Here is a 25,799-nt window from a genome sequence, read left to right as displayed (position 1 = left end):
AGACAGAGAATGCGGGACTCTGTGTGTGTGTGAGAGAGAGAGTGCGGGACTGTGTTTGTGTGTGAGAGAGAGTGCGGGACTGTGTTTGTGAGAGAGAGAGAGAGAGAGAGAGAGTATGTGGGACTGTGTGTGTGTTAGAGAGATTGTGGGACTGTGTGTGTGTGTGTGTGAGAGGAGAGCGTGCAGGACTTTGTGTTTGTGTTTGAGAGAGGCCGGGATTTTGTGTGTGTGAGAGAGACAGGGTGAGGGACTGTGTGTGTGTGAGAAAGAGAGTGAGTGCAGGACTGTGTGTGAGAGAGAGAGTGTGAGTGCGGGACTGTGTTTGTGTGAGAGAGAGTGAGTGCGGGATTGTGTGTGTGAGAGAGAGAGTGAGTGCGGGACTCTGTGTGTGTGAGAGAGAGAGAGTGCGGGACCGTGTGTGTGTGAGAGTGAGCGTGGGATTTTATGTGTGTGTGTGAGAGAGAGAGAGTGTGTGTGGTACTGTGTGTGTGTCAGAGAGAGAGTGTGGGACTGTGTATGTGTGAGAGAGAGTGCGGGACTTAGTGTGTGTGAGCGAGAGAGAGCGGAACTGTGTGTGTGTGCGTGAGAGAGAGTGCGGGACTGTGCGTGTGTGTGTGAGAGAGAGAGAATGCGGGACTGTGCGTGTGTGTGAGTGAGATATAGAGTGCGGGACTGTGTGTGTGTTAGAGAGAGTGCGGGACTGTGTGTGTGTGTGTGAGAGAGAGAGTGCGGGACTGTTTGTGTGTGTGTGTTATAGAGAGAGTGCAGGACTGTGTGTGAGAGACAGTGTGAGTGTGGGACTGTGTGTGTGTGTGAGAGAGAGAGAGCAGGACTGTGTGTGTGTGAGAGAGAGAGTGCGGGACTGTGTGTGTGTGAGAGAGAGAGTGCGGGACTATGTGTGTGTGAGAGAGAGCGGGACTGTGCGTGTGTGTGTGTGAGAGAGAGTGTGGGACTTTGCGTGTGTGTGTGAGAGAGAGAGTGTGGGACTGTGTGTGTGTGAGAGAGAGTGCAGGACTGTGTGTGAGAGAGAGATTGCGGGACTGTGTTTGTGAGAGAGAGAGAGAGTATGTGGGACTGTGTGTGTGTTAGAGAGATTGTGGGACTGTGCGTGTGTGTGTGAGTAGAGAGTGCGGGACTGTGTGTGAGAGAGGAGAGCGTGCAGGACTTTGTGTGTGTGTGAGAGAGAGGGCAGGATAGGGTGCGGGACTGTGTGTGTGAGAGAGAGAGTGAGTGCGGGATTGTGTGTGTGTGAGAGAGAGTGAGTGCAGGACTCTGTGTGTGTGTGTGTGTGAGAGAGAGAGAGAGTGTGGGACTGTGTGTGTGTTAGAGTGAGCCTGGGATTTTGTGTGTGTGTGTGTGAGAGAGAGTGTGTGGGACTGTTTGTGTGTCAGAGAGAGAGTGTGGGACTGTGTATGTGAGAGAGAGAGTGCGGGGCTTCGTGTGTGTGTGTGTGTGAGAGAGAGGGGAACTGTGTGTGTGTGTGCGTGAGAGAGAGTGCGGGACTGTGCGTGTGCGTGTGAGAGTGAGAGAGTGCGGGACTGTGCATGTGTGTGAGTGAGATATAGAGTGCGGGACTGTGTGTGTGTTAGAGAGAGTGCGGGACTGTGTGTGTGTGAGAGAGAGAGAGAGTGCGGGACTATGTGTGAGAGAGAGTGCGGGACTGTGCGTGTGTGTGTGTGTGTGTTAGAGAGAGAGTGCGGGACTGTATGTGTGAGAGAGAGTGCGGGACTGTGTGTGTGTGAGAGAGAGAGAGTGCGGGACAGTGTGTGCGTGTGTGTGTGAGAGAGAGAGAGAGTGCGGGACTGTATGTGTGAGAGAGAGTGTGGGACTGTGTGTGTGTGTGTGAGAGAGAGAGAGTGTGGGACTGTGTCTGTTTGTGAGAGAGAGAGTGTGGGACTGTGTGTGTTTGTGAGAGAGAGAGTGCGGGACTGGTTGTGTGTGAGAGATAGAGTCCGGGACTGTGTTTGTGTGTGAGAGAGAGAGAGTGCGGGACTGTGTTTGTGAGAGAGAGAGAGAGAGTATGTGGGACTGTGTGTGTTAGAGAGACTGCGGGACTGTGCGTGTGTGTGTGAGAGAGAGTACGGGACTGTGTGTGTGTGAGAGAGAGAGAGTGCAGGACTGTCTGTGTGAGAGGAGAGCGTGCGGGACTTTGTGTGTGTGTGTGAGAGAGAGGGCGGGCCTGTGTGTATGAGAGAGAGAGTGAGTGCGGGACTGTGTGTGAGAGAGAGAGTGTGAGTGCGGGACTGTGTGTGTGTGTGAGAGAGAGAGAGAGAGTGCGTGCGGGTCTCTGTGTGTGTGTGAGAGAGAGAGAGTGCAGGACTGTGTGTGTGAGAGAGAGAGAGTGCGGGATTGTGTGTGTGTGAGAGAGTGCGGGACTGTGCGTGTGTGTGTGAGAGAGATAGAGTGCGGGACTGTGTGTGTGTTAGAGAGAGTGCGGGACTCTGTGTGTGTGTGTGTGTGTGAGAGAGAGAGAGAGTGCGGGACCGTCTGTGTGTGTTATAGAGAGAGTGCGGTACTGTGTGTGAGAGAGAGAGTGTGAGTTCGGGACTGTGTGTGTTTGAGAGAGAGAGTGCGGGACTGTGTGTGAGTGAGTGAGAGAGAGTGCGGGACTGTGTGTGTGAGAGTAGAGATTGCGGGACTGTGTGTGTGTGAGAGAGAGCGGGACTGTGCGTGTGTGTGCTTGAGAGAGAGTGCGGGACTGTGTGTGTGTGAGAGAGAGAGAGTGCGGGACTGTGCGCGTTTGTGTGTGTTAGAGAGAGAGTGTGGGACTGTATGTGTGAGAGAGAGTGAGTGCGGGACTGTATGTGTTAGAGAGAGTGCGGGACTGTGCATGTGTGTTAGAGAGAGAGTGCGGGACTGTGTGTGTGAGAGAGAGAGAGTGCGGGACTCTGTGTGTGTGTGAGAGAGAGTGTGGGACTGTGTGTGTTTGTGAGAGAGAAAGTGCGGGACTGTGTGTGTTTGTGAGAGAGAAAGTGCGGGACTGTGTGTGTTTGTGAGAGAGAGAGTGCGGGACTGTGTTTGTGTGTGAGAGAGAGTGCGGGACTGTGTTTGTGAGAGAGAGAGAGAGAGAGAGTGAGTATGTGGGACTGTGTGTGTGTTAGAGAGATTGTGGGACTGTGCGTGTGTGTGTGTGTGAGAGGAGAGCGTGCAGGACTTTGTGTGTGTGTGAGAGAGAGGGCGGGACTGTGTGTGTGAGAGAGACAGGGTGCGGGACTGTGTGTGTGAGAGAGAGAGTGAGTGCGGGACTGTGTGTGAGAGCGAGAGTGTGAGTGCGGGACTGTGTGTGTGTGTGAGAGAGTGAGTGCGGGATTGTGTGTGTGTGAGAGTGAGTGAGTGCGGGACTCTGTGTGTGTGTGTGAGAGAGAGAGAGAGAGTGCGGGACCATGTGTGTGTGAGAGTGAGCGCGGGATTTTGTGTGTGTGAGAGAGAGAGAGAGTGTGTGTGGGACTGTGTGTGTGTCAGAGAGAGAGTGTGGGACTGTGTATGTGAGAGAGAGAGTGCGGGACTTCGTGTGTGTGTTAGAGAGAGAGAGACGGAACTGTGTGTGTGTGAGAGAGAGAGAGAGAGAGTGCGGGACTGTGCGTGTGTGTGTGAGAGAGAGAGAATGCGGGACTGTGCATGTGTGTGAGTGAGATATAGAGTGCGGGACTGTGTTTGTGAGAGAGAGAGAGAGAGTATGTGGGACTGTGTGTGTTAGAGAGACTGCGGGACTGTGCGTGTGTGTGTGAGAGAGAGTACGGGACTGTGTGTGTGTGAGAGAGAGAGAGTGCAGGACTGTCTGTGTGAGAGGAGAGCGTGCGGGACTTTGTGTGTGTGTGAGAGAGAGGGCGGGCCTGTGTGTATGAGAGAGAGAGTGAGTGCGGGACTGTGTGTGAGAGAGAGAGTGTGAGTGCGGGACTGTGTGTGTGTGAGAGAGAGAGAGAGTGCGTGCGGGTCTCTGTGTGTGTGTGAGAGAGAGAGAGTGCAGGACTGTGTGTGTGAGAGAGAGAGAGTGCGGGATTGTGTGTGTGTGTGAGAGAGTGCGGGACTGTGCGTGTGTGTGTGAGAGAGATAGAGTGCGGGACTGTGTGTGTGTTAGAGAGAGTGCGGGACTCTGTGTGTGTGTGTGAGAGAGAGAGAGAGAGAGTGCGGGACCGTCTGTGTGTGTTATAGAGAGAGTGCGGTACTGTGTGTGAGAGAGAGAGTGTGAGTTCGGGACTGTGTGTGTTTGAGAGAGAGAGTGCGGGACTGTGTGTGAGTGAGTGAGAGAGAGTGCGGGACTGTGTGTGTGAGAGTAGAGATTGCGGGACTGTGTGTGTGTGAGAGAGAGCGGGACTGTGCGTGTGTGTGCTTGAGAGAGAGTGCGGGACTGTGTGTGTGTGTGAGAGAGAGAGTGCGGGACTGTGCGCGTTTGTGTGTGTTAGAGAGAGAGTGCGGGACTGTGTGTGTGTGAGAGAGAGAGTGCGGGACTCTGTCTGTGTGTGAGAGAGAGTGTGGGACTGTGTGTGTTTGTGAGAGAGAAAGTGCGGGACTTTGTGTGTTTGTGAGAGAGAAAGTGCGGGACTGTGTGTGTTTGTGAGAGAGAGAGTGCGGGACTGTGTTTGTGTGTGAGAGAGAGTGCGGGACTGTGTTTGTGAGAGAGAGAGAGAGAGAGAGTATGTGGGACTGTGTGTGTGTTAGAGAGATTGTGGGACTGTGCGTGTGTGTGTGTGAGAGGAGAGCGTGCAGGACTTTGTGTGTGTGTGAGAGAGAGGGCAGGACTGTGTGTGTGAGAGAGACAGGGTGCGGGACTGTGTGTGTGAGAGAGAGAGTGAGTGCGGGACTGTGTGTGAGAGCAAGAGTGTGAGTGCGGGACTGTGTGTGTGTGAGAGAGAGTGAGTGCGGGATTGTGTGTGTGTGAGAGTGAGTGAGTGCGGGACTCTGTGTGTGTGTGTGTGAGAGAGAGAGAGAGAGAGTGCGGGACCGTGTGTGTGTGAGAGTGAGCGCGGGATTTTGTGTGTGTGTGTGAGAGAGAGAGAGTGTGTGTGGGACTGTGTGTGTGTCAGAGAGAGAGTGTGGGACTGTGTATGTGAGAGAGAGAGTGCGGGACTTCGTGTGTGTGTGAGAGAGAGAGACGGAACTGTGTGTGTGTGTGTGAGAGAGAGAGAGAGTGCAGGACTGTGCGTGTGTGTGTGTGAGAGAGAGAATGCGGGACTGTGCGTGTGTGTGAGTGAGATATAGAGTGCGGGACTGTGTGTGTGTTAGAGAGAGTGCGGGACTGTGTGTGTGTGAGAGAGAGAGAGTGCGGGACTGTATTTGTGTGTGTGTTATAGAGAGAGTGCAGGACTGTGTGTGAGAGAGAGCGTGAGTGCGGGACTGTGTGTGTGTGTGAGAGAGAGAGTGCGGGACTGTGTGTGTGTGTGTGTGTGTGAGAGAGAGAGAGAGTGTGGGACTTTGTGTGTGTGTGAGAGAGAGAGTGCGGGACTATGTATGTGTGAGAGAGAGCAGGACTGTGCGTGTGTGTGCGTGAGAGAGAGTGTGGGACTTTGCGTGTGTGAGAGAGAGAGTGCGGGGCTGTGTGTGTGTGTGTGTGTAGAGAGAGAGAGAGTGCGGGACTCTGTGTGTGTGTGAGAGAGTGTGGGATTGTATGTGTGAGAGAGAGTGCGGGACTGTGCGTGTGTGTGTGTGTGTTCGAGAGAGAGTGCGGGACTCTTTGTGTGTGTGAGAGGGAGTGCGGGACTGTGTGTGTGTGTGAGAGAGAGTGCGGGGCTGTGTGTGTGTGAGAGAGAGAGTGAGGGACAGTGTGTGTGTGTGAGAGAGAGAGTTTGCGGGACTGTATGTGTGAGAGAGAGTGCGGGACTCCATGTGTGTGTGTGAGAGAGAGTGTGGGACTGTGTGTGTTTGTGAGAGAGAGAGTGCGGGACTGTGTATATGTGAGAGAGAGAGAGTGCGGGACTGTGTGTGTGAGAGAGTGATTGCAGGACTGTGTTTGTGTGTGAGAGAGAGAGAGTATGTGGGACTGTGTGTGTGTGAGAGAGAGAGAGTATGTGGGACTGCGTGTGAGAGAAAGAGTGCGGGACTGTTTGTGTGTGTGTGTGTGTGAGAGAGAGAGAGAGAGAGAGAGAGAGAGTGAGAGAGAGAGAGAGTGAGAGGGGGGAGAGGGAGAGAAAAACAGAGCAGAGTAAACCTCCCACCCACATTGGTGCTGTGGCTCCCTGGTGCTGTGTGTGAGAGAGAGAGTCTTTGTATGAGAGAGAGAATATATGTGTTTGAGAGAATGAGTGTGTGTGCGTGTGTAAGTGAGAGAGTGAGTGTGTGTGAGAGAGGTTGAAAGAATGAGTGTGTCAGAGTGACTGCGAGAGGGTGTGGGTGTGAGTGGAAAAGTGAGTGGAGCTATTCTCGCGATCAGTGGAAAGCGGGCTAAGGGTGCTTAGCCCGCTTTCCACTGATCGTGAGACTCACTGGGCTCGCAGCTGAGCCTGGTTGAGTCAAAGCGGTTCACCCGCTTTTTAGGCCCTCCCCTAAGCCTGTGTTAGCGGAGCGAGGGAAAGTGAGCATGTGAGCGTGTGTGTGAGAGGGAAAGTGAGCCTGTGTGTGTGAGGGAACGTGAGCATGTGGGTGTGGGAAAGTGAGCGTGTGTGTGACCTCCCGGTTCCGGGGGTCTCTGCAGTCACTCTGGGGATCTCTCCACATGGCCCCCAAACTCCCCAACTCCTGCTAGTTCCATCACGGAGCCGGCAATTGTGTGGGCAGCCAATCCGGCTGCCCAGGGCTCTCGCCCTGCTTGTCTGTGGGGAGAGGAGGCTTAGCCCGCTCTCCCCACAGACCTGGCCAAAGAGGGTCTCATGGATCGTGAGACATGCCTCAGTGCGTGTGTCAGGGGGAAAGTGAGCGCGCGTGCGTGTGTCAGGGGGAAAGTGAGCGCGCGTGCGTGTGTCAGGGGGAAAGTGAGCGCGCGCGCATGTGTGTCAGGGGGAAAGTGAGCGCGCGCGCATGTGTGTCAGGGGGAAAGTGAGCGCGCGCGCATGTGTGTCGGGGAAAGTGAGCGTGTGAGAGAGAGGGTATGTGCAACAGTGTGTGTGAGAGACTGAGTGACTTTGTGTTTGTGAGACTGAGTGACTGTGTGAGAGTGTGTGTGTGAGAGATGGTTTGTGTGTGTGAGAGAGTGTGTTTGTGTGAGAGAGAGAGTTTGTGTTTGTGAGAGGGAGAGAGTTTGAGTGCATGAAATGGATGTGTGTGTGCATGCGCGAAAGGGGAGTGTGTGTGCGCGTGAGAGGGGGGAGGTGATGGAAAGTGAGCGCGCGTGCGTGTGTCGGGGAAAGTGAGCGCGCACGCATGTCAGGGGGAAGTGAGCGTGCGCGTGTGTGTGAGAGAGGATGTGAGTGTGTGAGAGTGAGTGACTGAAAGTGAGTGTGGGAGTGCTACTGCATGGGAGAGTGAGTAAGTGTGTGTGTGTGTGTGAGAGAGAGAGAGAGAGAGAGAGATTCTGTGTGTGTGTGTGTATGTGTGAGAGTATATGTGTGTGAGAGAGAGGGATAGGGAGAGAGAGTGAGTGACTGTGCGAGGGAGAGTGAGTGTGTGTGAGAGATTGTGAATCTGTGTGAGAGAGAAAGCGGGTGAATGTGTGTGTGTGAGTGAGAGAGAGGGAGAGTGTGTGTGTGAGACAGAATTTTGAATGCATGTTTGAGAGTGCATGAGAGTGAGAGTGCATGAAAGGGTGTGTGTGTGAGAGAGTGTTTGTGTGTGTGTGTGAGAGAGAGAGAGAGAGAGTGTGAGTGAGTGAGTGAGAGTGAAAGTGTGTGTATGTGAGAGTGTGTGTGTGAATGTGAGAGAGTGAGTGTGTGTGTGAGAGACAGACAGACAGAGAGGGAATCTGTGTGTGTGAGAGGGAGTCTCTGTGTGTTAGAGAGAGAGGGTGTGTGTGTGTGTGTGAGAGAGAGAGAGAGAGAGAGAGAGAGGTAGTGTGTGTGTAAAAGGGAGAGCGGGAGGGAGTGTGTGTGTGTGAGAGTGAGTGAGTGTGTGTGTGTGTGTGTGTGAGTGAGTGAGAGAGAGAGAGAGAAGTCAACCTCGCACCCTCCCTGGTGCTGTGGCTCTAATCCAGTTCAGGGGTTCCACGGCTGCTTTTAACTTTAAAAACAAAACAAGGGAGATTCCTACCTGCAACTAGTAATAGTTCAGATTAATTATTCCCCTTTCAGGCTTTCTGAGTTTTCAAAGACTTGATTCAAGTTTGAGAATAAAAATTTCAGAAGAAGTCTAGTACAGAATTTTAAAAAATGTGATTATCTTCCCACATCCTGTATGGCTTAGCACTTGCCAAGTTTGTGAAATTGATTGCAGCAATCATGTTAATTGCATGCAAGAGAAAATGTCCTGAAGGATACAGTGCATATCCACGTCCACTAGTGAAGTAGTTGGCATCGGTTCTATCTAACATTGTACTGTAGGAAAACTAAAGCCATGAAAATTATTCCAACACCAATAATATTGCAAGGATTAGGTTTCCAGTGTTAAGAGGTACATTTGTTTTGTTTGTCCTGACCTCAGCTTGCTATACCCCAGATTGGGTACTGTAAAGTACTGCAGGAACAATAGAAAGTGTCTGAGGGAAAGAGCAGTACCATTTGCCCTGGCTTAGCCCCACACTCCATTTGCAAAATCAGAGGGATGTACTGGGTAGCCCATACTGGTCCCTTCCAGGAAAGTAGACAAGTCAGAGTGAGCACAGACAAAAGAGCCCAACAAGTCTGGACTGCCAGGATCAGAAGTGCCAGAACAGTTCTCCGTGAGCTCTGAAAGTGCCCTTTTTGTAGTATGGAACCCTAGGCTGTGTTTTTTAAATGGCTTTATTCTTATGTAATACTTAAGCAATTTCAGAGCGCAGTATATCTAAAAAGAAAAATTTCCAAGAGAGTCTGCAACTGAGTGGACCATAGGGAATGGTCCACCATAGGGAATAGGTGGCCTTTGGTCATTGTGGCTGGAGATGATGGGAGTTGTAGACCATCAACATGTGGGGATTTAAGGCTGGGAACCCTTGTTGGGTAGCAAACTTTATTTACAATGTGAAAACCTGAACATTCACATCTAGATGTTCCTCAGCTCTGGATGGGGTGGTTTATAAATGAAATGAAATGAATAAATAAATAAATAAATGCTTTGCATTTATTTTCATGGAGGCCCCAGATCATGGAGCCCCCATGAAAGGAATACAGAGCAATAGAGCCGAGGAACATGTGAATGTGAATGTTCAGGTTTTCACATTGTAAATACAGTTTGCTGGAACTATCCCCAATGCCCACCAGTTTCTGTGATCAGTGGTACATACAACACAACAGAAGCCATGGTTAGGGGTGTGCACAAACCAGAACTCACAGTTCAGTTAGAATTTGAATCGAATTTGAACTGAACCATGTGCTGCCGAACTGGTCCATATTTACCAAGCCGCCCGCATGGCGCTGCAGTTGCAGCCTCTCAGCATGCGCAGAGTCCACAACCACACCACTAGCTTGGTAAATATGGATCTCCACACATGGGCAGCGATCGCGGGGGGAGGGGTGGCACTGGCGGCTGCGCCAGCCAGTAAGTAGTACTCTACATTATTTTTCTAACCACCCTCGCCCTGGCTCCTTTCGATGTAGAACCATTCTGCTCGAACCAGGCTTGGTTCAGTTCGATCGCAGACCAAACCGGCTCTAGTCAAACTGACCCAATTCAATATGAATCGGTTCTACATTGAATGTTTCATGCACACCCCTAGCCACAGCTAATCATGACTTCTCTAGCCATACAACTGTGGATGAGGAAGTAACTATCTGGTCTCCAAACCACTGGGACGCAGTCATAGCAATTTCCATGTGGAAGTAAACTGTTGATTTACGGTTAACCATTGTACTTGATGAAATAATGGTGGCTGGCTATGTTCCTTTTGCAGGAACTTCGTTATACTGAAGAAGAATTGTACCGGACAAAGAATACTTTGCAAAGCCGAATATCTGACAGAGAAGAGGAAATTCAGAAACTGAGAAACCAGGTAACTTGTGTTAACCTCCATAACCCTGCTAACTAGACAAAGTAACAACTTTTAAAGTAGTGGCTCTCTAGTGGCTGTTGCGGAGGGCCTCGTTTGTGGCTTTAAGAAAAGAAAAAGAACTGTGAGCGCTATCGGGCAATGAAGAATTGCCCAAAGGAGCAATGGGTTTTTTTGCTAGGTGGACTACTTTGCTCTATGACTAAGTTGTGGCTGCATCCCCATTCATCCATGGCATGGGAGTGCTACAGGGGGAGGGGGGAGTATCCAGAAGCACCAAGCAGAGTGGTGTCTCTGCTAACACTTCCCTCATAGTTTCTGGCTACCCCTCCCCTTCCCCTGAAGCCACCCACACCACATCCTGAAGGTCCTCCAACCTTTAGCAATGGCTTTTTTTTGCGGGGGGGGGGGCAGGAAGCTTCCATAGGGAGGAAGAGTAGGGAAAGGTGTCTTGTGCTAGTCCATGTTGCACCAGTGGTGCACTCCAGATGCTAACTGTTAAAGCCTGCTTCTCATGTAAAACAAAGAAACATAGGAGAAACTCCTGATTTGAGATCAAGCATTATAAATGTGTCTCAATAGGTCATGGAGTGGTGTGGCGTATTATGACTATTTCTAACACCCAAACGGCAGAGGTATTTAGAACATAAATTAAGACTGTGAAGTCTCATGGACGTCAAAGGAAAAAAGTTAGATATTCCTTTACCGTAGGCTCAATGGCCAACATCCTCACTAATTGTGTGGCTGTGCAAGGGGAAGACTGTGAGCTTCCAGAGCTCTGCAGCAATGAATCCATAAGGGAGTGGATTTTCACCAATCTCTCCTTCCCCCAGAAGTGTCCTGCATCAGCCAAAAACATGTCTCTGCGGCTACATGACCCTCAGGGACATAGGAACATAGGAAACTGCCATATACTTAGTCAGACCATTGGTCTATCTAGCTCAGTATTATCTTCACAGACTGGCAGCGGCTTCTCCAAGGTTGCAGGCAGGAATCTCTCTCAGCCCTATCTTGGAGAAGCCAGGGAGGGTACTTGAAACCTTCTGCTCTTCCCAGAGCGGCTTCATCCCCTGAGGGGAATATCTTGCAGTGCTCACACATCAAGTCTCCCATTCAAATGCAACCAGGGCAGACCCTGCTTAGCTATGGGGACAAGTCATGCTTGCTACCACAAGACCAGCTCTCCTCTCCGGACATATTTTTGGGTGGCATGATACACTTCAGAGGGAAGGAGTGATTGTTGAAAATTTCCCCCTTTGTTCATTCGCTGCTGCGAAGCTCTGGAAGTTCTGCCACTGGGACGTAACGCCTTGTGTAGCTACGTGGTTAGTGAGGATGTCAGACAATGAGAGTTAATCTCACTTAACTCTGGCTGGATTGTGTATTACTATTTTATGGAAACACACTGTTCTGCCCCGTAAGTACCAATCCCTACTTCTGGTAGGTTCTTGGCATTTAATAATCCAATAAGTGATCTACTTTTAGTATCCAGAGAGAACTAAACAGAAACCCACTGAATTCACAATTGCCTCCTCGTCTCTAAGCAAAATAATTCTATAGTACAAAAGTTGTGCTCCTAGGTGGTAGTAAAACTCTTCAGTTGCAAACAGATATTTTTTGTCAGGACAGTCAATTAGTGTGTGTTCTGTTCAAGAAATGCGTGCATTATACAGTAGAAAAATTGGTTTAAATTATCATTACTTCCGTAGTCCACCTGTGTGGTAAACAAGGTATCTTCTCTTCCCTGCTCACCCCCTCCCATCCCTTACTCCCTCCACCCCCCAGCTAACAAACAAAACACTAAGCAGCAGTAGTCAATTAGAGCTGGAAAATCGACTACATCAGCTGACGGAGACACTAATTCAGAAGCAGACCATGTTGGAGAGTCTTAGCACAGAAAAGAACTCCTTGGTGTACCAGCTGGAGCGATTGGAGCAGCAGCTGAAGACTGTTCAAGGCCCTTCAACAAATGGTCCCTCCATTAATATGGCAGGAATTGACACTGGTGAAGGTAAAACTGGAGGAATTATAATGGCCAACGGCCATATTAATGAAGGATGTTGGCATTGGTAATCAAGCATTCAATAAAAAACGATGTTGTGGAATCTGAAAGGGCCCCAAAGTGATATTTTTCACTTCATTTTGTCAGAGAACCATTAGATTATATATGGATTATTTGTATTCCTGATTTTCGGTTAAGTTCTTGTTTGTTTGTTACTAATAGAGTTTTTCTCTTTTAAAAAACTTTTTCAATCTAGGTGCTCGCATGCGAAACGTTCCTGTCCTATTTGGCGATATCGATGTTAATGTTGCAGGAATGTATGGCAGAGTCCGCAAAGCTGCCAGCAGTATAGACCAGTTTAGGTGAGAAAATTGTGGTGTTCTTTTTATTTCTACTATTCATAAGACTTCAGCAGCATGATCATTTTGAAAAGATGGGTTGATAAAACATTGAGCAACACCCAGACAAGTTAGTCATAGCTAAGTATCATTAAAATCAATGAGGTAACACCCCCCACCCATGAACAATTCATTGAAATTCAACCAAATGGCTGAAAATTCCTCTTTACCTTTCCGTCAGGAAAAAACTACTTCAAATTCTGACAGGGAACACACATCATTTATCCAAAGTTGCAGTCCAGGAGTAAATTTGTCCTTCCAGTGCTGTATTATAATCCTTTTGGCGCCCCCTGCCCCCTGCACGAAGAATCTCCAATTATTGATGTAATGCTAGATTCCATTTGCTGGGGATATACCTCAACAAAACATGAAAATCCTTGACAGGCAATACTTGCTGCAAAATCATGTTAACAATCTTAATGGATTTCAAGCAAGCATGGAACAATAACCAGACAGAACCAAACCGTGTAAGTGTACCCTCATACAAATTATACCGAGTTCAAATCCCCATTCAGCCATGATACTTGCTGGGTGACTCTGGGCCAGTCACTTCTCTCTCAGCCTAACCTACTTCACAGGGTTGTTGTGAGGAGAAACTGAAGGATGTAATACACCGCTCTTGGCTCCTTGGAGGTAGAGCAGGATATAAAATGTAATAATAATAATAATACCTCCCAACATCCAGAAGTTTGCAGCCAACCCTTATTAAACATTCTCTGAAATGTCCCACAAGCCTAAAATAAAAATTTCTGCTGTATTTTGGATCTCAAGATATAATACATTTTGAGATCCAAAGAGGCACGTTCCATTGCCTTCAAAGCGTATACCCTTGTTATACAAATTATATCCTTAGAAGGAGGTGTGTTATCCCCCTTCCCCCCCTTTACCTTGGCAGGTTGTATTTATGATGTTAGAATCATGTTTAAGAATTTTTAAATTATCATTTTTTCTTTCTTTCTCCCCACCCTTTTTCAGTTGTACAAATATATAATTGTTATTCTTTATTATGTTATATATACTGCTGTAATCTTACTTGACATTAAAAAAAATCAATGAGGTAAGTTAGTTGTGACTAAATTCAGGCCTATTCATTTCAATATGTCTTTGTCATCTAGGAAGGGGCCTGGAGCACCTTCCTCATGAGGCTAAGCTATAGCATCTGGGGCTCTTTACCTTGGAAAAGAGGCATCTAAGGGGAGACAAGCAGCCACCTAATGCCGCAGCGGGAAATGACTTGCCTAGCAAGCATGAGGTTGCCAGTTCAAATCCCTGCTGGCACCTATACTGGGCAGCAGCGATATAGGAAGATGCTGAAAGACATCAGCTCATACTGCACAGGAGGAGGCAGTGGTAAACCCCCTCCTGTATTCTACCAAAAGACAACCACAGGACTCTATGGTCACTAGGAATCAACACCTACTCGATGGCACTCTTTACGTTTAAGGAGAGACATGATTGAGGTGTATAAAATTATGCATGGAGTAGAGAGGGTGGACAGAGAGAAATTTTTCTCCCTCTCTCACAACACTAGGAACATAGGAAGCTGCCATATACTGATTCAGACCATTGGTCTATCTAGCTCAGTATTGTTTTCACAGACTGGCAGAGGCTTCTCCAAGGTTGCAGGCAGGAATCTCTCTCGGCCCTATCTTGGAGAAGCCAGGGAGGGAACTTGGAACCTTCTGCTCTTCCCAGAGTGGCTCCACCCCCCGAGGGGAATATCTTATAGTGCTCACACTTCTAGTCTCCGATTCATATGCAAGCAGGGTAGACCCTGCTTAGTTAAGGGGACAAGTCATGCTTGCTACCACAAGACCAGCTCTCCTCTCCTCACTAGAATCAGTGGTCACCCAATGAAACTGAAGGTCAGGAAATTTAGGACCGACATGAGGAAGTACTTTTTCACACAGTGCATCATAAATCCAGGGGATGTGGTAATTACCACCAGCTTGGATGGCTTTAAAGGGGGCTTTGACAGATTCATGGTGCACAGGTCTATCAATGGCTGCTAGTCTGGTGGCTGTGGGCCACTTCCAGGCTCAGAGGCACGATGCCTCTCAATACTAGTTGCAGGGGAGCAACAGCAGGAGAGGGGGCATGCACATACCTCTTGCCTGTGGGCTCCTCAGTGGCGTCTGGTGGGCTACTATGTGGAAGAGGATGCTGGACTAGATGGGCCTTGTGCCTGATGCAGCAGGGCTGTCCTTGTGTTCTTATCTAGACCTTAGTCTGGATGTTGCCCATTGAATTGGACACCTGATAGTCAACCATGACTTATTTTCTTTTGCTTTATCCCTGTCAGAAGAGTGCTTTTGTTTGCTCTCACACATAACAGTTGACCTGAGGCCACTCTGCTAGGGGAGACGTCAGTCATGTTGCCAAAAAAAGGAGGGAATAACTCAGGTGCTGAAAAACTCTTTTTGTAAAATATTCAAAGGGTCTTGTGCATTTCAAGCATGTGCTTTTCTTCAGAGGAAATATTATTTTGTAATGCTTTTCTTGGAGACCTCTTTACTTCAGAGATTCATCTTTGAATGAGGTAAAAAGGCCTCCAGGCAAAGGCTGATAAAATAATAATGCCTCTGAAGAAGAGTTTGTGCTCGAAACATGCAAGACAGTTTTGAATCTTTTAATAAGAACAGTCTCTTGGCATCTTAGATTATTCCTTCCTTTTTGTTGACATATCGGTGCTGTTCTCCCGCCCTTCCTCTCTTTGTGCATCATAGGGAGTCATAATGAGAGCCAGCCTGGTGTAGTGGTTAGAATGCTGGACTAGGACCGGGGAGACTCGAGTTCAAATCCCCATTCAGCCATGAAACTAGCTGGGTGACTCTGGGCCAGTCACTTCTCTCAGCCTAACCTACTTCACAGGGTTGTTGTGACGAGAAACTCAAGTATGTAGTACACCGCTCTGGGCTCCTTGGAGGAAGAGTGGGATAGAAATGTAAAAATAAATAAATTTTGCCCATTTTCCCAAGTCCTTTGTTACCTCAGGATTATAAAAAGGAATCAGTTTGTGTTATCTTCAGAAGTTGTAAATGAAAAAAGCCAGTCGAACAACTCTAGAGCCTTCAAAACCTGCCTCCGCTATTAACTTCTCTGAAAAGTCAGAAACACTAACATGTTTTACAGTGTCTTGCTCCATCTGATGGAATGAAGGCTGTGGTTGGGCCCTCAAATGGCTACAGCTGTCCCCCATAGTCTATTGAGGAAAGTGTGCCACTTGATATCATTGAAGCAACTCTTAACTTTCAATTTTATGTATGTATTTATTTACATTTATATCCTGCTCTGACTTCAAGGAAACCAGAGCAGTGCACATGATTATGTTTATCCTCACAACAACCCTGTGAGGTAGGTTGAGCTGAGCGGCTGAGAGTGATTGGTTGAAGATCACGCAGTGAGCTATGCAGGAATTGGAACCCAGGTCTTCCTGGTCTGTCCACCAAGCTGTGCTGACTGTCATGAAGAATGATGGAATTCGACTTCTCTTCTTCCCTCTCCCCTCCTGTTGTCCTAGTAATTCTACCTGTTGTCCTAGTAATTATTCTAAAAAGGCATGAATAGGACCTAGAAAAAGAGTTTAATGGCTGTTTTGGGGGAAATACAAGAGGGAGAAAAGTCCCCTAATGCTTATATTGTATTTGTTTCCAGCATTCGACTTGGAATTTTTCTACGGCGGTATCCCATCGCAAGGGTATTTGTAATCATTTATATGGTGAGTCTGTTTAATCTACTTAAAGCACAGCATTTTTAGTCTGTCTTGCATAATATATAATCTTGATCTGACAGGCTTTGAGTGGCATATACAAGAAAAATGGGATCTAATTAATTTTGGCAGTTCAGCACGCTTTATAAGTAGGTTATGCAAGCTTCATCTTGGAGTCGTGCAGCATGACAGATATTCATGTGACATTACATGGCTACTGGCTTTTAAAAAAAAAGAGTTTTATCTCAGTTTTTTTCCACTTCACTATAATTTCTAGGAATAAAATAACTTTAAAGTTCCATCATTTTGCTCCCTTTAAATAGTGGAATGATGGTGATGGTGATTGTTTTCTTTAATGTAAACTGCCCTGAACCATTTTTGGAAGGGCAGTATCAAAATCGAATAAATAATTACACTTGCTTTTGATTGAGCAGTCCTTCCAAAACGGAATCCTCATTGTACCTGTTGCACTTCTAGGTCACAAGTTGAAACTGGAATATGCAAAGTAAAAGGGCAACTCCAGAAAAATTCATTTGGGGAAGGAAAGGGGTAGCAAAGACCACTGTTAGGGGAGAAAAGCTATTTGACACCTCAGTATACTGTGACGGGAAGCTGGGGGAACAAATGGAGAAGTAGAAAGTATTTGGGGAGAGTGACTGTTACCCCTTGGACTCATCCCTATGAGGGTCCTAAAAAGCAAAAAAAGCAAAAAACACTTCAGTGGAAGTCCACTTTGGTAAAATGTTTGGGATTGTTAAGGCAACAATAGTAGTCTGGCCTGTTCCATCCCCCCCGCCCCCCAAAAGACAGGTTATAGGCAAGTGGTCCATTACAATGGAGACCCTCCGTAGAAGAGCCATGAACATCATCACTTAGTGTGTTCTAGAAAAAATAGGAGTACTATTGCCCGACTTCCCTGGGGAAGTCTTGCCTTACTTGTGCAAGTATTAGGTCTACATGTTTGATCTCTCATTTTCCTGATGCTGGAAGAAAACTTTCCAGTCTTTCCCCCTGCTCTGTGTTGTTGGACTACAACTCCCATCTTTGGCCATTGTGGCTGGGGATGATGGGAGTTGTAGTCCAAGAATATCTGGGGACCCAAGGTTGGGAACGCTTGCTCCAGCAAATCTTTGAGTTCAGTTCATGTTTCTGATGTTTCTTCTCTCTTGTAGAAAAGAACAACCTAAATGCTCAGGGAGTTGGAGCACCCTCTCTATATGGAAAGGCTGAAATGACTGAGGCTTCTTAGTTTAGCAAAAGAAAAGACAACCAAGAAGGGACATGACAGAGGCTTATAAAATTAGATGCGGTTTGGAGAAAAAGAATCAGAATCTCTTTCATAATACTAGAACTCAGGGCCATTCAGTTAGAGTGATCAGCAGAAGATTCTGGCTAGACAAAAGAAAAGCCCTTCACATAATGCATCATAGTTTAGACTAGGGGGTTCTCAAACTTGGGTCCCCAGATGTTTGACTGCAGCTCCCATAATCCCTAGCCATAATAGGCAAAGACCATTGTGGCTGGGAGTGATGGGAGTTGGAATCCAACATCTGGGGACTCTTGTTTGGGAACCCCTGGTCTAAGCTATTGGCCATTATTGGATCTTATGACAGCAAAGTTATGGTCCAGCAACATCTGAACCCCTGGCTTAGACAGTTTTACAAAAAGGTTAGACAAGTTTATGGCGTTCAGATAAGGCGACTATATGGAGCCTCCAGATTCTGAGGCAGGATGCCACTGACTACTAGCTGCTAAGAATATAAGGACAGCCCTGCTGGATCAGGTCCAAGCCCATCTAGTCCAGCATCCTGTTTCACACAGTGGCCCACCAGATGCCCCCAGGAAGCCCACAAGTGAGGGCATGCCTTCTCTCCTACTGCTACTCCCCTGCAACTGGTATTTTAGAGGCATCTTGCCTCTGAGGCTGGAGCTGGCCTATAGCCCTCAGGTTGGCCTGTAGTCCTAGCAGCCATTGATAGACCTGTCCGCCATGAATTTATCCAAACTCCTCTTAAAGCCATCTCGGAGGACTTTAAAGCTGCTGGAGAGCAACAGCAGGAGATGGTTATTGCCTTGATGCCCTGTTTATAGGTCTCTCAGAGGCATGTGGTTGGCTGCTGGGAGAAGCAGGAAGCTGAACTAGATAGACCTTTGGTTTGATCTAGCAGGACTCTTCCCATAGTTACAGGATGACAGTGCTCCTCCTCCTCCTCCTCCTCCTGTAGCACATGGAGAGTCATTATTTTCATGACCATAAAAATGTTAAGCATGGCTTCATAAATCTGCAGTTCTAGTACTAACATTTGCCTTCTGTACCTACTGTGGCTGGGAAGAGTTTTTGTTTGTTGTGATGATCCTTGCTCATTTGGGGCAAAGACCAAAATGTACTTGCCCATGATGGGCAAGTCCCTTGATGGGAGAATAAGTCCACAGCATATGTGAAATTCCTGTTGTTTTCCAATAGAGAGACGATATACCTGTGATTAATGCAGAAAATCAGGATTGTTACATAAGAAACCCCTTTCCAATTTCAGTAGTCTTCCTCAGTGTGTTCTCAGACTGTGGATGTACCTTGCTTGAGAAAGCATACTGAATATCTAGGGTTGCCAGAATATTCTGGTACTGCATATTGAATATTCCAGAATATTCTGGTACTGCAGGGGGCAGAACAACACTTCAGCCAGACACCTTCCTTCTCCCACCCACCCCGCCCCCATGCCAGTGCTGAACATCAAATTAAATCGGCCATGTTGATTTTACTCTCTTTTTTTCAAACTATTCAAGCTAAAAAGTCAACTCCTAAAATTCTTAGATGCGTATCCAAGTTCACTGGGTATCTCCAGCAGTGTGAATCGGCAGGGAACTGAACTTTCTAAAACATAATTTGTAATCTCTTCAGCAGCTATTGTCGTTCCCCATAGGAGACTTGTACAAGGCCACTGTAGTCTTTGAAAAGCTTTTCATAACGTGTCAGGAATGTTAACTGGCAATCATGCTGTCATGCAAAGCTCTTACCATGACTAATGTAAATGTTCACACACTTGACTTTATAGAAGGAAGAAGCTGGAATCCTTTCATTGAACACTTAACAGAAAGCATTTGCTATGGTCTGAGGCTGTGATTTAGAACCCTGTGCAAGCATGACATTGGTTGCCATGACAGATAGAAATCCAGCAGGATGCAGTCCCTAGAGTGTAGGATCTGAGTTCAAATCCTCATTCAGCCATAAAGCTTACTGGGTGATCATGGCCAATAGCTATTCCGTTTGTTTGTTTACTTACTTTATATTTCTGTCCTGCTTTTCATTAGCCATATTGTCATTTCTCACTAATATTTAAACTATTGTAAAAGCAACAATAAAATCAATATACAGACAAGGACAAAGCAGCAGCAAATATAACAGTCAAGGCATAAAATTAGGTTATAGAGGGGTAAAACGCCTTCTGAAACCTCCTTGACCATCAGTGGCCAGGTTTTTTTTGCTGAGGATGATTGGAGCTGGGGATTTTTTTTGCTGGGGATGATTGGAGTTGTAGTCCAACAACAGCTGGAGAGCCTCAAGTTGGCCAACCCTGTTCATGACCATGTTAAGGCGATAAGGGAGAAGCCAATCTAATCTCCTTGGGAAGGGAGTTCCACAATTGTGGTGCAACCACTGAGAAGGCTCCGATACGGATATATGGTACTATAGTACAATCTCAGCCTAAACTGCCTCATGGATTATTATGAGAATAAAGTGGGGTAACCCTACAAGTCCTCTGCTAGCCGAACACCTTTTTAAAGTGGTGGTTCTCTTATGTTTAGCAGAAGGATGGGACCATAGCTCATTGGTAGAGTATCTGCTTTGCATGCGAAAGGTCCCAGGTTCAATCCCTGGCATCTCTAGGTAGGGCTGGGAGAGATTCCTGTCTGAAATCTTGGAGAGCTGCTGCCAGTCAGTGCAGACAGCACTGAACGAGGTGAGCCAATAGTCTGACTCTGTATAAGGCAGCTTCCTATGCTCCTGTGTCCCTATCCAACCCTAGCACAGCATAGTCAAGGGTGTAGCTATAATTGAGCAGGTGGGTTCAAAGAACCCGGGCTCCCTCGCTCCTGAGGGCCCCCAGCTCCACCCCTCCTTCTTGTCTACATCATCTCTCTCACTCCAAGCGCCCCCAGGGGAAATGGGCGAACACAGGCCCTCTCTCCCCTAGCTATGCCCCTGCCTCTGGTGGTGGTTATTAGTAATTACCTCATATTTTCTTTTACATAGTGAGCCCCTTTGGGACAGGGAACCACCTTGTTTGTTTTTCTGTGTAAATTACTTTGAGCACTTTATTGAAAAGTGGTATGTAAGTATTTGTTGTAGTAGTAGTAGCGCAGTAGGGAAATGCTTGACTAACAAAGAGAAGGTTGCCGGTTCGAATCCCCGCTGGTACTGTATTGGGCAGCAGCGATATAGGAAGATGCTGAAAGGCATCATCTCACACTGCATGGGAGGAGGCAATGGTAAACCCCTCCTGTATTCTAGCAAAGACAACCATAGGGCTCTGTGGGCGCCAGGAGTCAAAATCGACTCAACGGCACACTTTACCTGTAGTAGTAGTACAGTGAGTGTGCATATGTGAATTTCTTAGAGGAAAAGTGGAGACCAATAAATAAACCATTCTGTGTCCACGCATGTGGCATTTTCTTTCATCGTTGGGAGAGCCCCCATTTGCACCGGTGAGCCTGTACCACCAGGGTGTGTCCTAGGGCTGTTCCCAGTGTTTATTCCCCAACACTGGGAACAGCCCTTGGATACACCCTGGTGAAGAGCTCCTTCTGTGCTTTGGAGCTCTGCAGGGCGGTCAAGGTGTTTGGTTTCTCATGGTTGCCTTGCCATACACGAACTCCTGTTTCCTTCTTTCTTTTTTAGGCATTGCTTCACCTCTGGGTCATGATCGTTCTACTTACCTACACCCCAGAAATGCATCATGATAATCCAAACGGGAAATAAAACACAATTCTGGAACAGAGCGTACTTTAACAGTTACTAGTCTTTACTAACAGTATATTTAGAGCAGCTGATACTGATTCTTTGGAAGGGAGCGCTTTGGCCAGGAAAAATAGAAGAAGTGCCACGCCTCTTCCTGCTTTGGCAAACGTAAATTATTTGGCAGGTGTTCCAAGTTTAGTACCTTTCACTTCTTCCATTTAAAAAAAAAAGTTTCCCTGGGAAAAGGCTATTTACGTGAACTAACGGCTGCCTCAGTTCTGTCTTTCCTCACTCTCTCTTCATGGTATACCCACATCAAAACCTGTACACCTGCTTAGAACAACACTGTTTTTGAGATTATACATGCATATGGTACATACTGTATTTTTGATCCTCCCGGAAATGGGCTATAATCAGGGACACATTGTACTTAGAACCTTAAATAAACTTTTATTTCCCCCCCCTGTTCTTCTGCCTGTCCCTGCACCTTTTAACTCTGTAAAGATCTAAATTTAGCTTTTCTTTAATGTGTTCATACACTGCAGACTTGACAGCTGCTTGGAAGAATTACCATTTCTGTAAATAGCTCTGAAGAGAAATAAAAGTATATTATGCATTGCTTTTAATTTTGGTCCTTCAACATGCTAGAAATGTATTCTGTAGTAAAGCAGAAAAGTGCTTATTTTTAATGCTTATTTTAATATGTATAGGAGTTTTGTATATACAGAACTGTAAGACTTGAGTGCCTTTTATTCTTTGCATCTCTGACATCAACCCATTAGCTGCCTTATTAAACCTTTTATTTCCTCAGGATTTCATGGTATCAGTCTTAACATTGTAGGCATTTCATAGAAGAAACTACTTATTTGCAAATTTATACTAGATTCAGTTTTATAAATTTGTGAGAGATTCACTGAAGGGCTACAGTTGCTGGTAAAAGCTACAACGGCATTCGGGCTATTTTTAACCACTGTTGACTCCATGCAATTGTATAGCATCCTATATCCGTGAATATTGATCAATTAATGCATGTTTCCTGTGGCCCTTTCTCACCTTCTCTCAGTAAAAGATTGCTCCTTTTTTGTTTCTGTAACTGTTGAAAAAGGCCATTATCGCATTGAGTAAGAGAACTGGAGCTTTTGGAATATGAAATAAGGGGTGGGATGAACTTTGGGTCCCTTTTGGCTTCAACCAGAGGGGAGGTTATTCTTGGTGTGATCCTTCTCTTTCTAGACTCTAGTATGCTTGAGTCTAACAACTATGCTTGTTCCTATTCACACAAGCATTTGAATCTAGATTTTATGTGGTTTACCAACATAAGCATGATCGTGTGAATCCAGGCCTAGGTGGTTTATGGCCTGAGGGCAATCTGAGATTCCTGCCTTGACAGGGGTTCACACAATCATGCTAATGATGGTCGCCTGCGTTATACTTAGCTCTGAACAATTGTGTGAACCAGGCTATGCTCTCTGACCAAGCAGAGTCACAGAGCTACTCCAGCCTTTTATGTGTGGCTGGCTTTCCAACCACACCAGTTTCCTGTCTTCCTTGTGAGCAGGCCCTTACAAGCAGGTTTTAATCATTAGCTAGGGATCTACACAGAACCAATGGGGTGGGGTTCGCAGGCAGGGGGGCATACCTTTTAAGGGTGGGGGGTCCCCTCCCCCCTCTCCACCGGTGCTCCCCTCACCCCTCACCCCCCCGCCAGTGGGGGTGTGTGTGAGGGGAGCACCGGCAGGGGGGGTGAGGGGTGAGGGGAGCACCGGTGGAGAGGGGGGAGGGGGGAGGGGACCCCCACCCTTAAAAGGTATGCCCCCTGCCTGCGAACCCCACCCCATTGGTTCTGTGTAGATCCCTAGCTAATGATTAAAACCTGCTTGTAAGGGCCTGCTCACAAGGAAGACAGGAAACTGGTGTGGTTGGAAAGTGTGGTTGAAATTCCCCTTACCCGCCCTACCGGCGCTCCCCTCACACACACCCCACCGGCGCTCCCCTCACCCCCCCGCCGGGACTTCCCTCACCCCCCCCCCGCCGGGACTCCCCTCACCCCCCCCCGCCGGCGCTCCCCTCACCCCCCCCCCCGCCGGCGCTCCCCTCACCCCCCCCCCGCCGGCGCTCCCCTCACCCCCCCCCCGCCGGCGCTCCCCTCACACACACCCCGCCGGCGCTCCCCTCACCCCCCCGCCGGCGCTCCCCTCACCCCCCCGCCGGCGCTCCCCTCACCCCCCCCGCCGGCGCTCCCCTCACCCCCCCCGCCGGCGCTCCCCTCACCCCCCCGCCGGCGCTCCCCTCACCCACACCCCGGCGCCCCCCTCACACACACACACCCCACCAGTGCTCTATTTAGAAAGTCTCTGTTGGGGCAGCAGCGTACCTCCCTGCCGTCCCGGGGTCCTCCTTGGCCAGAAGTAAAAGGAAATACCCGGTGCGCTGGGCACTTCCTTTTACTTCTGGCTGAGGAGGACACTGGGGAGGCAGGGAGGTAGGCTGCCACTCCGATGGAGACTTTTTCTAAATGGAGCACTGGTGTGCAAAATGCTGGGGGGGGGGCAAGGGCACCCTCCACCACCCTTAAAGGTATGCCCCCCCCCCCGCACATCCCTATCACTAGCTTCCTCTGCTTTAAGGCAGCTGGCTAGAGGAGGAAGCAAATGCTTGCCACCTCCATTCCAGGGCTGCTGCTTCCCCTAGAACAGGCATCCCCAAACTGCGGCCCTCCAGATGTTGCCGAACTACAACTTCCAGCATACCCAGCCACAAAAAATTGTGTCTAGGGATGCTGGGAGTTGTAGTTCAGCAACATCTGGAGGGCCGCAGTTTGGGGATGCCTGCCCTAGAAGTTCTCTTTCCACTCAGCTATCTGTGTCTTTCTCCCCACCTGTCATGGAACACTTTTGCTTCTGCAGCTGGGAGCTTTAGCAAGGTGAGTGGTTCCCCGGAACTCCGATGTTGGCCGCAACTATTTGTGCTTTATTCTGCAACTGTGTGGGCCTACCATGCAAATAAGGGACTAGATCAGGGCTGCACAACTTTGGCCTTCTGGCTGTATTTGGAGCACAACTCCCATAATCTAAATAAGTAATCTCCATCCACAGTGGCTGATAATCAGGGACAGTGTTCCCTCTAACGGATTCACACATGTTGACTACAACTCCCAGAATCCCGAGCTGCAATAGCTTTGGCTTGGGGATTCTGGGAGCCGTAGTCAACAACATCTGGGAATGAATCCTTGTTAGAGGGAACACTGGTCAGGGATAGTGGGGGTTGTAGGCCAGCATCCTCAGGAGGGCTGAAGTGCAGCCCTGGACTAGATACGGAGTACAGAATTTAGCATCCTGGTATACAGAGGGAGTGGGGGCATGTTGATGTAGCACAGTGGCGAAGAGAATTACAAATCAGGACTTTGCTGGGTTGAGTTTTGCCTCTCCTAGGACCAAAACCAGCACAGCATTCTTTCCCCCAGTGGTTGCTGGTGTCTGCCTTCTCTTTCTTTTTAGACACCCGTTTTGGGGACAAGAAACCATCTTATTTTTCTATGGAATCTGCTTTGAGAGCTTTTTTTTAATTGAAAAATGAGATCTACATATTCATTATAAGTCATTTGGTGACCTTGGGCAAGCTAGTTACTCCATCCCATCCTCAGGTACAACAAGGAACACTTAACTTGTAGCAGGGTTCTGAAACCTGGGTCCCCAGGTGTGGTTGAGGACTACAACTCCCACTATCCTCAGCTGCAAGGAGAAAGACTACTGTGGCCGGGGATGACGGGAGTAGTAGTTCAACAACATCTGAGGACCAGAACCTGAGAATTCGTGAGTTGTAAGAATCACAAGATAACTTATTTGAAGTGCTTTGAACACTTGTGCTAAGCTTATGCTAAGTATGTATCTGTCTAGATAGAACATGTAGAATCTATCTTTCTGTTCAGCTCAGAGCTTTAGCATTCAAGGTTGCAATTGTTATTGATGATGGATAAGCAGTTCCCACCTCCAGAATTATAGAAGGAAGGTCTGAACACGATTTTTTTGGGGGGGGGGGGCTTTATTTTTGCCCCCTTCTCTGCTTTGAAAGCACCTTCATTTTACCATATGAATACTCCAGACTATCTGAATCAGAATGAACATCCTTCAAAGAAAAATACATCCTTTATCATGCTGCTTTAATTGCTTAGCAAAGAAAAACTTAACCTGCAGAAATATTAATTTATCAGTGAAACGGAAGCAGCAGCAGCTGCTGCTGCTATGCCATGGTAGGTTTGTTTGCTGTAGTGTTCCGTGATGAAAAATCAGCTGCAACCCAATTACAAAATGGTGTGAGACATTTCAGAGGCTTTTAAAAAGATCAATGCTGCTCAGAACAGCTTTGCCTCATGTGGGTACATAGCCCATTAGATTTAAACAGACAACCCTCTCCACTGGAAAACCAGACCAGGCATACAGTAGCTACATTTTCCACTACCCCCTATTTACCACTTTTCAGCAAAAGTTTGCAAAGTGGTTTACATAGAAAAATGAGATTTCCTGTCCCAAAAGGCTCACAATCTAAAAAGAAACACAAAGTAGACACCAGCAACAGCCACTGAAGGGATGCTGTGCTGGGGTTGGAGAGGGCCAGTTGCTCTCCCCCTGCTAAATATAAGAGAATCACCACTTTGACAGGTGCCTCTTTGCTCAGTCAGCAGAGGTCATTTGAGAGCTGAACTTTTTGTCATTCCCATAGTTGGGATATGTAGCATATGATGACAG

At 47.7% G+C, this 25,799-nt stretch overlaps 1 protein-coding gene across 6 annotated transcripts in view; it reads left to right on the top strand.

Annotated features, from left to right (window-relative positions):
• GOLGA5 (golgin A5) overlaps window positions 1-21,867 on the top strand; it is a 60,473-nt gene extending 38,606 nt beyond the window's left edge. For 5 of the 6 annotated variants that reach the window (XM_053268630.1, XM_053268623.1, XM_053268603.1 and 2 more), the window contains 5 exons: window positions 9,893-9,991; window positions 11,774-11,999; window positions 12,247-12,352; window positions 16,043-16,106; window positions 20,995-21,867. In XM_053268630.1, the coding sequence (XP_053124605.1) occupies window positions 9,893-9,991; window positions 11,774-11,999; window positions 12,247-12,352; window positions 16,043-16,106; window positions 20,995-21,075 (576 nt within the window). In that variant the 3' untranslated portion in view covers window positions 21,076-21,867. The remainder of the gene's footprint in view (window positions 1-9,892; window positions 9,992-11,773; window positions 12,000-12,246; window positions 12,353-16,042; window positions 16,107-20,994) is intronic. The other variant, XR_008310908.1, reaches the window with a different exon arrangement.
• The last annotated feature ends 3,932 nt before the right edge of the window (window positions 21,868-25,799 follow it).

This window comes from Hemicordylus capensis, chromosome 1 (genome assembly GCF_027244095.1).
Source record: "Hemicordylus capensis ecotype Gifberg chromosome 1, rHemCap1.1.pri, whole genome shotgun sequence".
NCBI lineage: Eukaryota > Metazoa > Chordata > Lepidosauria > Squamata > Cordylidae > Hemicordylus > Hemicordylus capensis.
Note: the sequence above shows the minus strand (reverse complement) of the source record. Positions and strands in the feature narration are given on the sequence as shown.